This window comes from Elgaria multicarinata, chromosome 7 (assembly GCF_023053635.1).
Source record: "Elgaria multicarinata webbii isolate HBS135686 ecotype San Diego chromosome 7, rElgMul1.1.pri, whole genome shotgun sequence".
In the NCBI taxonomy this organism is placed as follows: Eukaryota; Metazoa; Chordata; class Lepidosauria; order Squamata; family Anguidae; genus Elgaria; species Elgaria multicarinata.
The window spans coordinates 76525158-76543121 of record NC_086177.1 but is presented as its reverse complement, the minus strand read 5'-3'; the positions used below and the strand labels follow the sequence as shown (position 1 = coordinate 76543121).

The 17964-nt window shown below is 40.3% G+C and overlaps 1 protein-coding gene across 4 annotated transcripts in view; it reads right to left on the bottom strand.

Annotated features, from left to right (window-relative positions):
• Positions 1–1974: 1974 nt before the first annotated feature.
• Positions 1975–17964, bottom strand: part of HNF4G (hepatocyte nuclear factor 4 gamma) — a 78091-nt gene continuing 62101 nt past the window's right edge. For all 4 annotated transcript variants that reach the window (XM_063130853.1, XM_063130854.1, XM_063130855.1 and 1 more), the window contains 7 exons: positions 14653–14759; positions 13699–13857; positions 9722–9809; positions 8562–8714; positions 7350–7586; positions 5928–6038; positions 1975–4173 (listed from right to left, as the gene is read on the bottom strand). In XM_063130853.1, coding sequence (XP_062986923.1) covers positions 4055–4173; positions 5928–6038; positions 7350–7586; positions 8562–8714; positions 9722–9809; positions 13699–13857; positions 14653–14759 — 974 coding nt within the window. In that variant the 3' untranslated portion in view covers positions 1975–4054. The remainder of the gene's footprint in view (positions 4174–5927; positions 6039–7349; positions 7587–8561; positions 8715–9721; positions 9810–13698; positions 13858–14652; positions 14760–17964) is intronic.

Sequence of the window (17964 nt, the reverse complement as noted above, 5' to 3'; positions counted from 1 at the left end):
ACTAGGACATTTGAACAAATAATCCACTAGGGGAACAATGCTTACCCAATAGATGATGACCAGGCTGGGTATCTGGTTATTTGCATGGGTTCTCTACAATATGACCCTGTCCCATTTATGAACCACACTATATTTACCTGCTCCACAGAACAGCAAATTCAACCAGGTGAGTCTATTATGGGATTCTTAACACTTCAGAAGTACATTGTTCAGAGACTCGTAACTGCGTAAACCACTGGATGCGGTTCCCAAGCAGTCTCCCATCAGAACCTTGAACAGATCCAAACCAGCTCCACTTCAGCAGCGTGGTCACATCATGTGCCTTTAGACCATACCCTTGTATCACTTACTTCTGAGCATACTGACCGTAGCCTGTACATTATTTTACTTTTCCAAGGAAACACAATGCATATAGACTGAAAATATGTTATTATCCAATTAAGGGAGGAGGGAACCTAAAATTAAGGAAGCAGCCCTGAGCAACTGGGGTGGGCAGTTGAGCCATGGTGCAGCTAGGACTGGACCTTTGGGCCAAAGCCCAGGGCCCCAAAACTAGGAGGGGCCAAATAACCACCCAGAGAGGGAGGGCAGCAGCAAACAGGCCTTATGTCAGCGTCTGGTCTGCCACAGCATGCCAGGCCCACCAGAACTAATGTTGCTTGTCAGAACGCCCTTTCTTCTGATTTAAAAAAAAAATTGATAGATGTAGTGAGTTGGGCATGTACATGGTTATTTTTACTTTAAATGTATATTATCCTTTTCTACACTTCTGAGCAACATCCACTCAACCAAGTGGTGCTTATTCCCAAGTCAATGTGTAGCATCAGAGCCAGGGAAGCAAAATCCTGATGTCATGACAGTGCTTTGTTTTAAGAGAGCTTAAAATGTGAAACTACACATGCTCAGAATATTTGTATTTTTTGGTTGGCAAACTATTGGTTGTTTGGTTTTGCTTGAAGAAGCAGTTTTAAAGCTTGGAATGGCGGTGGGGAGTGGGGAGAGAAATGTTAGTTGTGTGTTTTACACAAACACAGAACTATCGAATTGGAAGCCTATGTAAGACCAATGGGTCCACTGTCTCAAATTAGCGAGATGCATCACTGCAGCTGAGGGGCTGTTGGATGCTGTGGACCTCTGTGGTTGGAGACAGAAGTCCATTGTCTGATATCTCCTTGTGTCACTGTGCCACCCATGGTAGTCCAGCAGGAGCTCTAAAAAACAGGGACAGTTGAGGGCATCTCAAAGAGGCTATAGATCTGCAGGAACCTGACCCCTCCCCCCACGCACACTCTCCATTTCCTAGACACATCTTCCCCTAAATTGAACCAGCAATAGCAGACAAAGATGAAGTGGGTGCTGTTGCACCATGTCCTGCTTGTAGGTCCCTGGTTGAGAGCTGGTTGGCCATAGTGTGAACAGAGTGCCGGACTAGATGGACCTTTGGCCTGATCCAGCAGGGCTCTTCTTACGTTCTTAAGAGGGAGTGGGAAGGAAAGAAAAAATCTTCATAATTTCCTTCTTGGCTAGAGCAAGATGGCAGACCTTTGGATTTGGTGGTAGATCCACCACAGAACCTGCCCTTCCGTCATGATTGCTGTGAAATTCACACATAATTTTAAGATCTGAAACCTCAACTACAACCACCACAGCAATAAGAATATTGAGTTTCAGTACAATACCTGTCATTCCCACAGAGCACTCTCACGTCTTAGAAATTCTAGGGATTTCAATGAATAGAGTAAAGAAATGAAATAGGAGGAATTTACCCTAATCAAAGTTCTAGCTGATGTAGTTAGAATTGTTATGTGGTTCTCATCTGATTTCAATATGCTTTAACTTTTTCTGCTTATGGCTATGACAGCCAATTTAAAAAGCAACATTGCTGTTTACATTATGCAAAGGGGGGGAAAGTTACTTCAAGGCCCATTTAACATTCATCTGTTTTCAATATCTGTTTATTGAGCATTGATGAAAAACAGTCAATCTGAAAACATTTGCGGCAACCATTTCATGGCTACTCAAGCCTACACTCATACATTACATCATAGTTCAAACAGCTCAGCACAATAAGCTGCTTTAACACAGCTAGGCATTTTGATTTTGTGCAATTACAAAAATAATTTGGCATTTAGAAAATAAATCAGATTCTCAATAAATTACAATAGACTTATTATTTAACAAAGAAGAGTAGTCTGTATAAAATAGATAATAATATTAAGAGTTGAAAAAATAAGGTAAGAGTTTCATTTCTGAAACTAGAATATTTTGTCAGTCTATGAAATCATACTATTGTGCTCTTAAAATATATGTACTGTGCTAAGCACCAAAATCTCAGTTCCTTTGCTTTTTTTTGCTGCACTGCTCAGGTAATATCATAATTTGTAGTCCCCCCCCAAAAAAAGTGTCAGTCATATGGCTCCTTTCTACTCCACCAACCATAAGTGGAAACTGACATGTTGAGGCAATAACAGAAGCTTGAGGACATCCAAGAGGGCAACTGGTTTGAATAAGGTCTGGAGTCCAAATTCTCAGCACAGATGAGCATGCTCAACCCCTACCTCTTGTCTGGAGAGTGGTGAGCGAAAAAGGCCAGTTTCTGCGCTTGGAGCATCACACTCCATCTCATCCCCGTTAGTTCCATCCCGGCTCATAACCTACAGTGATGGTCTGGCCATGTACACCACAGGTAGAGATGCTGTCTGGGGTGACCTATGTGCAGGGATCTCTTGGTAATCAAGTTCTGGCCTGTGTCAGGATATGACCCTTCAACAGCCTTTACAGCTGGCTTTTCTGATATTTGTAATTATATCAAGCACTAGACAATTCCCCCCCACACAAGAGATCTGGGGAAGATGCAGAGGAGAGGTAGTATCCATTCCACCAGTGCTTTCCATTATGTTGAAAATGTTACTCAATGAGTCAGAAGACCCTGCTGCTGAATGGGGGTGAGCTGTAGTGAGGGAGAAAAGTGGGACCACAGAAAAAATTGGGCAGAGGGACCTTCTGTGATGAATTGAAACAAGGTTCTTGCCACTTTTGTAGCTATTTAAGCAAGTGCATTTCCAAACATGCATCTCTTTACTCCGCTTAATGCAGAAGATGGAAGCATCTGAGGCAGTGAGAAGCAAGAGGAGTCAGGGGTACAGTGCTACCACCACCATGTTGCACAGCAGGAGCAAGGTGCTTGCTAGGCTAGTTGTCCAAATGTAATCCTGGACCAAATATCTGAACATATTCCATATTGTGCAGCATTTGAAAGTATGTTTCCAACACCAAATCCTAAGAGTGTTGTTTCTTTAGTAAATAACAATAAAATCACAGTAGTCATATTCCTGCATTCTTAATATCTCCTGAAGGGGATTTACTGAAAAATGTGTTTTTGAAGGATCTCCCATAGCAATATTTGCTGAAAAACAAGCCCCAGGGAAGTTAGCGAGACTTGCTTCCACAGAGGTTGCAGTGCTATATCCATACGGTGGACCATATTTCTGAGTAAACTTGAACAGGGCTTCACTATACAATACACACCCAGATGTCATAAAGATGCTTGAAGGAAGTATTTTGGCTTTCAACCTCCACTGTATACTCAAGAAAATGAGACACCTGCTTTGATTAACTGTTAAAACTGCTTGCTTTGCTGTTTCATTATTTCTACATTTCAGCTTGCAATTTTATTGAAATCAGGTTTTGCATTCAGTTAGGAAGAGTACTTACTTAAGGCTTTTTAAAGATGACAAATGGCATAAAGGGACAATAAATTAAACCTCTTCAATTATGATTCAAAGGCATCGCAAACAAGGAACAGCTTTCCCCACCATTCATCTACCAGCATCCAGAAATCATATCTGACTTCAGGCTTTTTTAAAAAAATGGTTAGCTAAAATGATACCCCACCCCCCACCCGCAAAGGAAACAAAAACACACACCCAAATGCTTCTCCGAAGGGAATAGTTCTTGCCTCTTTTAATAGTGGATTGAAGTTCTCTGTCCTGAGTGTTCCTGTGTCAATGGTTTAACACAGTGCTTGTGTTACAACTTGAAGTACTGATGAATATCACAATGGCTTTTGTTTTGGAAGAGATTGCTGTGCAATAACTGTAACTTGGTTTGAAGCTATCTTGTATTCCTGGCCGGAGCCTTGTGGAGGAGATGGTAGTGGAGTTTCAGGAGTTGCTGGAAAAGAATGAGAAATAAATCACCTCAAACTTGAGCACAGACTGGGGGTGGAATGTGGGAGTGATAACCAAGATGCATTAGATTACAAATGGCCACAGAGTAAAAAATCCAGACTAAAAACCCAGCCATCATGGGGCAACCTGCCTACTGGCCATTACCACCATTTCAGCTTGCATGTTGGATTAACATAGATGGGAATGGCAGGAATCTTGGGGCCATTCGTGCAGTGCAGCTGGGGTTGGTGACAGTGCTGAAACCATGGGCATGTCTAGACGTGGGGGTGGAGGGGAATGATCTCACGATTTTATGACCGCGAGATCATCCCCCTCGTCTACACGCAGCAAGCGATGTCCCAGGAGGAAGAGGACGTAATGCTCGCCATTTTGTTTTGTTTTTTTAAATCGGAGAGGAGCGCTCCTGCACAAAATGTGAGTTTAAAAAAAACAAAAACCCTCCTGTTCCCCCCACCCCACCCCCGATGGGCATGTTGTCCGGCTCCCGGCTCCTTGTGTTTATATGTGAGGAGCTGGGACAAAACCGCGATGGTGGGCCACATGTCCCGTGATCTCGGGATCATCCAGAGACTGTGGGGAAATTGAAATAAAAGGGTAGGGTGATATCCCAGGGCAAGGGAGGGTTCGTCCCTCCCTGATCCCGGGATGCCCTGAGCGTCATGTGGATGCACAGGGACGATCCCAGGACGATCCCCGGGATATCAACCAGTCTAGACATGCCCCATGAGCCAAACCTCCTATTTATGGCCTGGCAGTGGACCAGGACAGAAGGTTCTCCCTCTAGTCTGCTCCCAAGCTCCAGCTTCAGGAGCCAATAGGGCTAGTGTCTGTTCTACAACACAGTCAGAGAATGAACTGGACTTAACAGGAAGATTCCCTTTGTTTCCTTCCGTCACTCAAGTGACAGAAGTAGCTTGGTTGCCATTTACTCCCAGTAAGTAGCAACCGGACTTATCTTTGCTAGGGCTGAATTGAAATTGGGGTGAGGGAGTGTGTGTTTTCATGAATACTTTCACTTGCTGAGAAAGCTGTCCACTTTTCCCATAAGGGCCAGAAAGTGCAAAAGATGTCTGCAAGGGCATTCCAATTGCCAAGGCACTGAGCTGAGGTCCCTCCCACTCTCTCTCTCTCTCTCTTGGAACATTCTCTCCCCTCCTCACACCCAATTCAGACTGAGGACGAAGTAGCACAGCCTGGTTGCCTCAGCACTGAGGATGTTCCTCCCAATCCCTAAACCAGGTTAGAGTGATGACAAAGCATTGATTTGTTGGCTCTCAATACCATCATGATGTAGCCATGTAGACTACTACAGTATCTCCAATTGGATGAGCTCCCCCAAAAAGAAAACTTGGGGCGGAGGGAAAGGCACTGAAGCAAGAGCAAAGTACAAAACAAGAGCTGAGATCTGCTGCAGACAGCAGCAACAAGAAGGTACTGTTGAGACCTTTTTCAGAGAACATTTCATGCTCTCTGAAAGCTCCTCCTTCAGCCTCAAAAATGCTAATGGTAAAAATTTGGCACACCAATATTCTTCATAACCTTGACTAAAACACTGCTTAGGGTAAACAATGAACACTAATATTCAAGCTGTTGGATTCGGTGTTGTATACCAAATTCTGTGCAAATATGGATGTTGCTGAAGAAAATTGGTTAGGAAAAAAAGGTCATTGATTCCCCAACTAATGAAAAATAACCCACAAAACCTATAATCAAATGAAATATTCGCAATAAACTTACAAATCTGGTCAGGAGCAGTTACTGAGCTTATAAGCAGAGTTTGCCCAGTAAGTGGATCTTGGGCTAAATGAGGATGTACTGGATGGAGATGAGCAGAATCGTTAGACGTACCTGCAACAAAAACCCCAAACTTACATCAGTTCGTTTCAAATGAACATGTGGTTGCTGTTAAAAAGGGAAAGAAAAAAAGGTCCCTAGTCAAAAAAAGTTCCAAGTCTTCAAGGACTTAAATGTCTCATTTGGCACAGCCAAGGATAGAAATAAGTGCATATTGGATATAAGTGCATATTGGAGTAACTAGTTCAATGGCTCAATGTTATCTGTGAAAAGTAGTATCTGTGAAAAGACACAACCATCATCTTGGGACTTGTTGGTTTAATACCCTCTTATTTTTAACAGATTGCTTTAATTAGGTATACCTTTGTCATTTCTTTTATCTCCATTATTTGGTCTAGTTTCATTTTGTAATTTATGTAAAAATGATGTATGTGTGACCTCATAAGCCTTTTCCTATGTACCTATGTCCTGCCTTTTTCTTATGATGATGAGTGTCTTCCCATTTGTTTTTCTCGTGATAGGAATGAGCCTACATGTGCTCTGTTCCTATCTCTCCTCCTCTCATTGCAGTCCCCAGGAAAAGATTATGCTTCTATTTTAGATTAACCATCATTTAGCATTTCATCTAAATCCTAAACTGTGATCAATAATGACTATGTTTCTTTGAAACAAGCTATTTTTTGTAATTTCATGTTGACTTGTTTCAAACAAGTCAAAGTTTGTTGGGTTGGGATGAGTCACAGTTAATAAAAACCAGAAGTGAAAGTTCTGAACTTCTCACAGCTCTGCTGGATAAGGTCATAAAGATTGTGGAGAGGAACATGCAAGCCCAAGGCCTGCACCAACTCTATGATTCTATTCTATTCTATTCTATGACAGGCTGATTCCTATCCAAAGTCAGCCACTGTGTATCACACTGTGTACATGGAAAATAATAATAATAATAATAATAATAATAATAATAATAATAATAATAATAATAATAATAATAATAATGGAGCTTGTGAAATGCTGTCAGATTATTTGATACAGAGCAACGATATCTCTATAGACCAACACGTTCCAGACAGGGAGGTTGCAAAGGAGTCCTGCTCTAAGCATTGGCACAAGAATGAACTCACTCCCAGGACTACTGTTTGCATCTTCAGTTGGATACAAAGGTCTAAATCCATCACTTTAAACATAGGAGTTTGCTTCATACTGAATCAGAACATTCTGGCAGCTCTGTTAGCAACTTAGGCTAATAGAGAAAGAAAGGAACCACTCCACAGTTGATAAACTAGTAGCATCACCTGATTTCTCATTCTCCTGCCTCCATTATTTTGAGCACAAAGCAGACTTGTCAAAATCTATGGACACACCCACCTCCTAGTAACATTTCCTGAAGCAAGCTGTCAATTTTAACCACTCCAAATAGTTTGACAAATTGTATTTGCTCAATCATTTGCCAAGTAATACTCTGGAGAGTAGGCAGGAGTAGCAGGAGTTCTCCAAAGCGTCCTCTGGAGTCGTACTGACGGTCATTGATATAATCTTCCAAACTGATCTGAACTTGAAACCTCATGTTCCTAATCTTCATTGGATTGCTCAGTCCTTTGGCGTCTTCAAAAAACAAAGAAATGTTACACAAGGGTAAAACTCTTAAACAGAAAAAATGCAATGAAGCCCCTAGTTACCCCCTCCTAACTCTACAACCCTAGTAGCCACCCATGAGAGCTATGGGGAGATAGGAGTCATATCAGAAGTGTTGAGCACCACAATTCTACCTGTGTCTTGAAAGGAACGCTCACTCCTTTATTCTGCCTAGGGACCTAGTGTGATGGTTATGCAGTGGCAAGGGAAATAAACAAAGCATATCCTCAGAAGTATTTTGCTTTATTATTTTTGATCTTCCTCTACTCAACTCTGTACTGAAAACAGATTCCAGGATTAAATCATGTTACAAATTAAGCCCTAGTTACTCCTGGAGTAGAGCTGTAGGAAGTAAGAGGCTATCAATTATATCATCTTGTTATACAGAAAGGTGAACCACTGCAGTTTAAAGATCTATGACTGGTGAGAACATCAACATCAAGTGCTGAATCCACAGGTTATGTCTTGCAGAACCCACATATAGTGAGGAACAAAGGTGAGATCCCGAGAAACTCTGCTGATAGGCAGCAGGTATAATGGCTCTGGGTGACAGCAGGAGTCCCAATACATCAAAGAACACAAAGACACATGACAGTGTCTGTTCTCCAACAGTTGTGCAAAAGATACAAAAGGTGCCCTGTGATTCTACATTAAGCTAGTCTCAGAGCACATAGTCCCAAACCTCCAGCCTTAGTCTAACTTAAGTCCCATTCATTTCAATGGATCTGTTTTAGAGAGGGCAAACATTCGATACAACCCATGGGACACAATTTTTTTTTACTAGGAGCCACATTTAGGGGAAACCTTGAACAGGAGGGCCTTCTACTTTTCAGCTAAAAGCATGTGATTTGATGTATCTCTAAATGTCCAAAAGGAGGCCAAAGTAAAATCATTCCAAAAACCTAGATCCTACTTCTCTGACTTAAGGTGAGTTCTGAAACATACCCGGATCAAAGAAGACGATTGCTTTTAGGCAAGCATATTCATTATCATCAATTTGAAGTTCCTGAAATGGCCGTATAATCTCATCTAGAATCCGGTTTGCAACTCGGCTGATCTCAATTTCAGCACTGTTGCGATGGATTACAAAATCATTACCTTAAAAATAAAATAGAATCAGTAGTATTAACAATATCTGAAGACCAAAAATGCAATGCCTAGCAGTTTCTATTTTTCAAAGGCACATTTCCACATATGAATATGTTCAAAAAGTCCCTTCTCCATGTATACCAGCATTTCTTCCCATGTATAATATGTCCTCAGACAATTGTGTCAGCAGACCATTGTGCATAATTTTTATTTATTTCATCTACTGATGTGTATTGGAATCTCTTATTTTTATGACAACATATCTATATGTTAGCAAAGTGAGTCTCCCATGTCTAGACCATTTGGGGGCTCAAAGAAGGACTGGCTTGTGTCTAGCTTGTGACCTTCCCAAAGGATTCTGGTTGGCCACTGTGAAAACAGAATACTGGACTAAATAGGCCTTTGGTCTGATCCAGCAAGGCCATTCTGGAGGTAGCAGAGTAGAGCATGTCTACTGAGGGCAGAGACCACTTACCCTTTCAGTCAAATATTGGAAGGAGAGCATGCCTGAATTATGGTTTTCTTTCTAAACCAGTTTCAGCAATGGGTGGGACATTTTGTTTTATCAAGTTTATTAATGTATCATTCATATATATATATAGTTACACTCATACACACACACACACACACACACACACACACACACACACACACTAGAGAGAGGTGGGGAGTTTTCTTTAAAGTCCTACACATTGTAAAATGAATGGGGCAGGTCCCTGAAAATTGGGCAGAGACCCTTTCCATCAACTTTGCTTGGTTTTCAAGAACTTTATCCTTCCCCTCATCCCCATTCATCAAGGTCCCCCAACCCTCTATGTAGCATTTGCAGAGAGACGGGGGGATGGGGGTGGGCTACAATGGAGAGGATGCGGTGGGGAAAACAGCTTCCACTGGCCCCATTGCCCACATGTAACTCTGGTTCCAACCCAATATGTCTTAGGCTGAGATTCTATGCACACTTACGTCCGATTAGGTAGGATTGTGCTCTTAAAAAAGCAAAATAAAGACAACCTTACCTAAAAGAATAATGTCCTTGTAAACCATAGAACGTTTTGCTGCTCCGAGCAACAGGTGTTCCCCAGCATGTGCTCTTAACAGAGCAACCTTGAAAAAAAAAAGATTCACATGGAGTAATGGCAACTTCCAAATAAAGCAAGTGGAATAAGATGTATCACCTTCACTAGCTGTTGCTACTATGTTAAGGCACATCCCCAATTAATAAACTATAATTGTGAAGAGAAGAGTTTTCTACTTCAGAAATGCAATGGGAAGTCGTCGTTTTTGATACTTGGGATGTGCAAACCAGCAAAGTCTGAGCTCGTCAAGGTTCTCCCAATTCCACATTGAATTCCAACTCAATTCCAACTCAACTTCATATCAGGTTGTAAGCTTTGCTTGCTTTCTTTTCACATGAAAATTCATGTGTATTTTTGTGCACATTTCCCCAAATGTACTCATCAATTGTGCACATTTTTAAATGTACACATTTTCTCCCATTGATTAAAGCACATCTCTTTGCATTTTTCAAAAGCATGCATTTTTCAAATGTACACATTCTTCAAAAGCATTTTCCTTTTTGTTCGATGGATCACATTGCAAACCTGGAAATAAATGGACTTCTACTATAGATTGCATTCAGGTCGGGATTCAATTCTAGGAGGTACAAAAACTGGGTAAACTCTGGCCAAAATCAAACTAAAATGAATTTTTCTTACACCTCTACTCTGCTGTTGTTTTATTAGCATAAATCACTGGCAAATTTTAGATTAGAAGAAATAAAAATAAAAGGGTCATGTCAGGGGATTGCAAGGTAGTCTGGACCACCTGATGTCTCTGAACAGGTTTCAAAGACAGCCTCATGTAGAACTCATTACAGTAGTCCAAATGGGACTACTAAATTACAAATACAAATACAAATTTTATTCACGGCTACCCTAAATGGGTTTTAGCCGAACACACATCATCACACATTATTGCATTAAAAAATTAAAATTAGCCGAACTCTGTACAGCAATTACTCCCATCAGCACACATCTTTTATAGTAAACATATCCTAATTTTTCATTGTACTCTGTATATCTATGGTATATATATTGTTTACAATCATCCACCTGAACGTGCTCCTTCCTAATTTTTGCAGCAAAATAGGCCAAATTCAGTAGGGTCGATTTCTCTGCCGTTAGTAGGTAGCCTAATTTCGCTTGGTCTGTTAAATGCACCATAGGGGCCAAATAACTAGCTAAATATTTATTCCTAGGGCTATTGTATAATCTGCAGTATAATATACAGTGAGCAGAGTCCTCCACCTCTTGTTCTCCACAACAGCAAATTCTTCGATCTCTGGGTATATTATTAAATCTTCCTTCTCCAAAATTCGTCTGCATGGTCTGCATTCACAGGCTTGTAAGAGCTTTACGTAAGACTGGATTCGTAATTTCAAATAGGTATTTTTCTTCTCTATGCTTTAATTTTATGAAAGGATAAATATTGGAGAATTTTGAAGCTTTAATTGCATCAATATCAAGCTTACCAAAATAATTCCTCAATATTTGTCTAATCGCCATGCGTTGTTGGTCTATATTTCCTTCTAATATCGTTTTAGGATCTATTCCGAATTGTCTTAGCTTGGCTTCGCACCTTTCTATCCAGTTGCCATGTGAGGGGTATTTTCTCTGATCTTTCACCACCAGCTTAACTAGGTTATTTGTTGATGTTTTCATTTTGAGGTAATAGAAAAACATGTTCCACCAGATGGCGTACTCTATTGGAAGCATCCCAACTTCTGCCCTCATATAACAAATGGGTGTGTCAGGGGGAAGACCCAACAATATCCGTAGGAATTTATTTTGGACCACCTCAAGTTGCTTTATATTATCATTGGCCCAAATTTCTGCCCCATAGAATAACTGCGGCAAAACCTTTGCCGCAAAAACTTTCCATGCTGGGGCTATCATTTGTCCTCCTCTTATTCTGGCGAATTTTAACACTGTCTGCATTGATCTATTTGCTTTCAATTTTATAGCCTCCATATGATTCGTCCATGCACCATTTTGTTTAAAACATATACCTAAGTAGTTAAATTGATTCGTTTGTTCCAGACGGTGTCCATTTAATGTCCATTTATGTATTCGTGGGCTTCTCCCAAAAACCATTACTTTTGTCTTCTGATAGTTGATAGTTAGTAATTCCTTCCTACAAATCTCATCAAATGCTTTGAGTGATCTTCGCATACCCACTAGGTTTTCTGATAATAAAACCATATCGTCTGCGTATAATAAAATGTTCAGATTTCTTGAACTTACTGCCACAGGGAAATTCTATTTATTTACTAATTCACCAATGATATTATTTACATATATATTAAATAAAGTTGGAGCTAGCAAGCAACCTTGTCTAACCCCTAAAGATGTTTCTATTTCATCGGATAATTGTCCACCTCTACCTACTCTTACCCGCATGGAGGTATTTGAGTAGAGATTTTTTTATCAGCCATAAAAGGTGCCTGTCCATTCTGAGTTGCCAAAGCTTATACCATAAACGATCCCTGTCAATACTATCAAAAGCTGATGTTAAATCTATAAATGCAGCGTATAGGTGTTTCTTTGGGTATTTACAATATTTCTCCCTGAGGTGATTCAAAACAAAGCATTGGTCAATTGTCGATCTGCCACTATAAAAGCCGGCTTGTTCATCACTTATAATATTATTTTGATGCACCCAGTCTTCGACTTTATTAAGAAGGAACTTCGTATATATTTTTAAGGACACATCAAAATCAAACTAAAATGAATTTTTCTTACACCTCTACTCTGCTGTTGTTTCATTAGCATAAATCACTGGCAAATTTTAGATTAGAGGGAATAAAAATAAAAGGGTCACGTCAGGGGATTGCAAGGTATTCTGGACCACCTGATGTCTCTGAACAGGTTTCAAAGACAGCCTCATGTAGAACTCATTACAGTAGTCCAAATGGGACTACTAAATTACATGACTCTATTTATATTCCAAGAAAAATTCTCCATATTAATTGAATTTATTTTCTTTTACCAGTTTGGTTTAATATACCTTTTCAAGCACAGCTAAGGTCAGTTGATCTTGAATCCAATTGGGATTATTTGGGGTTTTATTTGCTTTCCAGTGTTATACTATGCTTAGCTGTTAGTGTGGCCTTACTAAACCACACAGGACGGCCCTTGGCCAAGTCCAATTTGCCTGGAATGTATCCCACTAAAGCATGGGCATCATTTACAATGCGTGTTGTTTCCTGGTTTGGCTTAATATTCTAGAATAGTGTTCTGTCCAAATGGAAAATAGATTGTTACACAGCACAGTCACGTAACCATAGCAGAAGTACATTGTGTCATACTGGCCTTCCTTCTTCTCACATCAGTCCGTTGGTTTCTGTTCACCACTCTGCTGCTAAGATCATCTTCTTGGCTCGCCGCTCTGACCATGTTACTCCGCTTCTGAAATCTCTTCACTGGCTTCCAATTCACTTCGGAATCCAATATAAACTTCTCCTGTTGACCTACAAAGCTTTTCACTGTCTACCTCCTTCCTATCTTTCCTCTCTCATCTCACACTATTGCCCCGCTCGTGCTCTTCGCTCCTCTGATGTCATGTTTCTCACCTGCCCAAGGGTCTCCACTTCCCTTGCTTGGCTTCGTCCATTCTCTTCAGCTGCCCCTTACGCCTGGAACGCTCTTCCAGAACATTAGAGAACTACAAGTTCAATCGCAGCTTTTAAAGCTCAGCTAAAAACTTTTCTTTTTCCTAAAGCTTTTAAAACTTGAATTGTTCTGACTTTTATACTGCCTGTTTGGTGCATTCTCTTACCCTCCTTATTGCTTTATTATGATTTTATTAGAATGTAAGCCTATGTGGCAGGGTCTTGCTATTTATTGTTTTACTCTGTACAGCACCATGTACATTAATGGTGCTAAATAAATAAATAAATAAATAATAATAATAATAATAATAATAATAATAATACCTGATCATCTAGCCGTAGTTCACAGAAGGCTGGAATATATTTTGCCCACTCTACAAGAACCAAGAGCTGTTGCTTCATAGATTCACAGACATCACAAATACCAGCAATTTTCTTAACATTGATTTCAGTAGTACCAGAATTGGGGCTTGAAACAGGGATCTAGTCAAAGTGGGGAGAAATTGTGAACAAAGGACTCAAATTATTATAGTGATTATGTCTGCCAAATGATTTCATGTGCCTACAGTCCCACCCACCAACCGCCACACAATATATCCTCCCAAATATAACAGCAGAAGTCAGTGCATATATTATAGACAGGTGATAGATAGATGATAGATAGATAGATAGATAGATAGATAGATAGATAGATAGATAGGTGAGAATCCATGGAGAGCCTCCATGGAAAGAGGAGGGTTTCTTTTTCAGAAAGTCACCCACCATGGTTAGAGGGCAACAGAAATGTGTGAGGAGGGGGCAGGCCTAGACACTCCCCCTCTTCACATGTGAGTATGTAGCCCATATGCACACAATAGAGACTAACAACACAATCCTATGCATGTCTATTCAGAAGTAAATCCTATTACGTTCAGTGCAAATAGGATTGCAGTGGTCAACAATCTATCTATCCCTTCCTAAGCTCTACTTTCATGGTTGATGCAGAGCTCGAACTTTGAAATTGGGCTCTCAATCCTTGACATTCCACCAACTTTAAGTTGGACATTTCTCCAACTCAAAGTGGTTGGAGAAACATTTCATAAGGCCCCTGACAAATTACAACCAATGGGGATAATGGCCTTACCAGTTAACTATTTTGAATAGTAGTTATGAAAAAAGCTATATATCTTACTTTAGTATGACAAATACAAAAGGATAGATGCATTTATAAATTATGGATACAGAGAGTATTCAAAAGGTCACGGTGACTCCTTAGGCATTGATGCTGGATTGTTGTACCTGACGAGAGAGCACTTCCGCCTGGGACAATGTGTTAATAGAAGGAATGTTACTGCCGTCAGCTGTGCTTCGTCTTGTACTTATCCTGTCCCGTTCATTTTGGACAGCTGGAGGGGGGGGGAAACAACAAATTTGTAATTTATTTACATACAGGCGGAGTTGCTGAACAGTTTGGTAAAGTATTATTAAGAAATCGTGTGAACCATTGCCTATGTTATTTAAATTTGTTCATGATGTTATGAGAGTCAAGGGAGAGGAATGGACAACCTTTTTATTTTGTAAAAAAAATAATAATTACATTATATAAATGCTCCTAAACTCACTTCCATCTCTGGTAAACAGGATTTCCAAACCCACATAACCAGACATGACTGCGACAAAAGAAAATTCAAGCTCTTTCTCTCTCAACTTTAGAAAAAGAAACACCATTGAGTTGAATCCAGAGTTGTATCTCCACACATACAAAAGGCTTCTTCAGTTGGCATAGGGAACTGGGATACAAGAAGAGGGAAGGTGACAATTTTCACCAATTCCTCTTTCCCCCAGCAGTCCCGAGCTTCACACACTATTTTGTAGAATTTACAAATCATAGAATAGTAAAGTTGGAAGGTTCATCAAGTCCAACTCCCTGCTCAATGCAGGAAATGTTCCAGAGCAGATTTTCAGGTGCATAGGGCGATACAGAGGGGGAAATCACACACACCCTCGTTCTACCCATGTGATCATCCAGTTTACCGATTTCCACCACGTCCCACTCTGGATCCAACCCATCGCTTTTCAGCCCAAGTTAATTCAACTTTAAGGATCTAACAATGAGCAATGTTCAATAGGTATTAAACAGAAGAGTTCTGAGCAGATAGTTTGGAACAGAAATAATTATAGAAGAGACTCTGGAAAGAGAATGGCATGGTAGAACACAAAGCTGGTGAAGCAACAAGATGTCCCTTTTAATACAAAATTGAAAGAGATAAATAAAGTTGCCGATCAACTTTCTCGAATCTATTTTATGGCCAAGGTCACATCAAGGAGAGAAAAGCATAGCTCTGATCAACATATTTCTTTCGCCCATGCACAGAACCTCATAACCTTTTATAAGAGCAGTAGTTGTATTTCCAATGATCCGTTTGTTATTTTTAGGGAAGCAATCTGCATCCAAGAAGTTGAGAGCCAGCACCAATGCTTCAATAAAAATGTGTTTTGTGCACTATATAGTGTTCTGCAGTTTATATGAAGAATGAACACACTTTATGGTGAAGGCGCACTAGATTCTTAGCCAAGGACATTCACTGATGGGCCTTTTATTAAGGTCATAATAAGAAATGTCGTACAGTGATAAACACTAAGTGATAAATGGTCATGCAGACGTGAATCAAGAATGATGCCCCAGTCTTTTGCACCGGAGAAATGCTATCTTTTTCATTCCTTAACTCAGCATCTAAACAACAAAGTGTAGTTAAAGCTTTAAATATAAAATTATACCAGAGAGATGGACACCTAACTGCTATGGTCATCAAGCATAAATGGCGAGACTGCATTAAAAAGTATTATTTTTTAAAAAAAGGGGGGGGGAGAAAGGAAGAAAAATATGTTTCTCAGAAATAAAAGTTTCCTCTGCATGTAACTCATCTTTAAAGTTTGTTACTAGTTTGCAGAGATTTTAAATAAAAGAGGATGAGCCTGTAATGAAAATATGGTAAAATGGTATTTCTTGGCATGGAAAGCAGATAAAACATGAAAGTAAGGAAGACAAGAATGAGAAGTACTGTCCATCTGTTTTAGCTGTAACTGGTCCTTTACTACTACTACCACTACTACTACAATAATAACCCTCACTGTGACAACCACCGTGACTTTTCATGAGCTTGGGGAGTTCAAAACTAGCTTTCATTTGGGATAGGCAGGCAAGGCTTATATGGGGAGAAAAGCCCTGCCAGATGTGTGTAAGTAGACAGCACCAAGTAAGTGCTGCCTGAGGCAAAGGACAAGATATCCCCCCTCCACCCCATTCCACATACTGACAGTTGAATTTTACTTCAGGAGAGATGTCCTTCACTGCACCTGAGGGCAGGAGTTTAGCTGCAAGTCAACAAGTAGCAGGCCAGGTGCAGGACAGAAAATCTGGCACACAACAGAGGAGAATGGTTAGGAGGCTCAGGAGAAAGGGACAGGGTTTTACTGTCCCCCAAATCAGCCATTTAAGGCAGTTGCCTCACTCTTCCTAATGGTGTAAGACCTCCTCTTAATTTAAGGGGGGATTATGGCCAGAAGGTCATACATACAATATAGAACTGTAATGGAAAGATGAAGAAAACATCAAGAGAGCCTTGTGACCGAGATTTTAGCAGTGTTAGACTCCTAGTTCAAAACATAGCCATTATACGACTGCCGGGAAAACCATAATGCAATAAGCGATAAATTGAATTTACTAGGGCCATTTTCTGTGGAAAGTGATGGACGAGAGAAGCTTTGAGAGCTCCTTTCTGCATTTACAGATATGTAGATCTGTGTCAGACTCATCCAGCAAGGCTCTGAGTCTCTTTAAGAAACTATGCACGAAGCAGTTCCTCTCTGTCTGCTTGTCCATCTCTCAAAGTCCCACACAGGGAAAATAAAATGTTATAATTTACTAATACTCTGAAATTGAGTTGACAGTGCTCCTATGTTGAATGTGTCAATGACAAAGGGGGCGGGGGAATCAAGCTAGATATTATTCCTCCTAGTCTACTAACAGTTTTTGGCATTACCACTTCATTTTGACTTGAACATCAACCACCGTGCAACAATTCTAAGTACAATCCAGAACAGATGGGATTCTTGTTTGTTTGTTTATGGTGTCATTGTACAAACTGGCTTCCAACTAAGTTCCTTCAATTTATCCAAAATGTTCCTAAATTCAATGCATACTGGGAGTTATGCTCTTGTATGCAAAGAGTATTTCAACACCAACAGTCATGTGTCCTTTTTGCCAATGCGATTTTTAAACGAAAAACAGCTTCGGTAGCTGCAACAAGTGCTGGAACAGTAGGGGAACTGAATGCTGATCCCATTTTCCACCTGCTGTTCATTGTTCCAGCTGTGTTTCCACCATGAACCCCCATGTCTTTTCCACCCTCAGGTAGAAAAGCAGCTTGTGGTGGTGATTTTGAATATATAAGGGTTGCTTTGTCTCAGCTGCTCTTCTGTTCCTGACTGCGGCTTCAGAGGCTGGCTGGCTTGCTGGCTTGCTTCATTCCTTTCTTTTTTAAGCCAGACTGTCATTCCCAGGTTTATTAGTCCTTCAGCTTTAAACATTGCATTAGGGAGTTTTAGGTC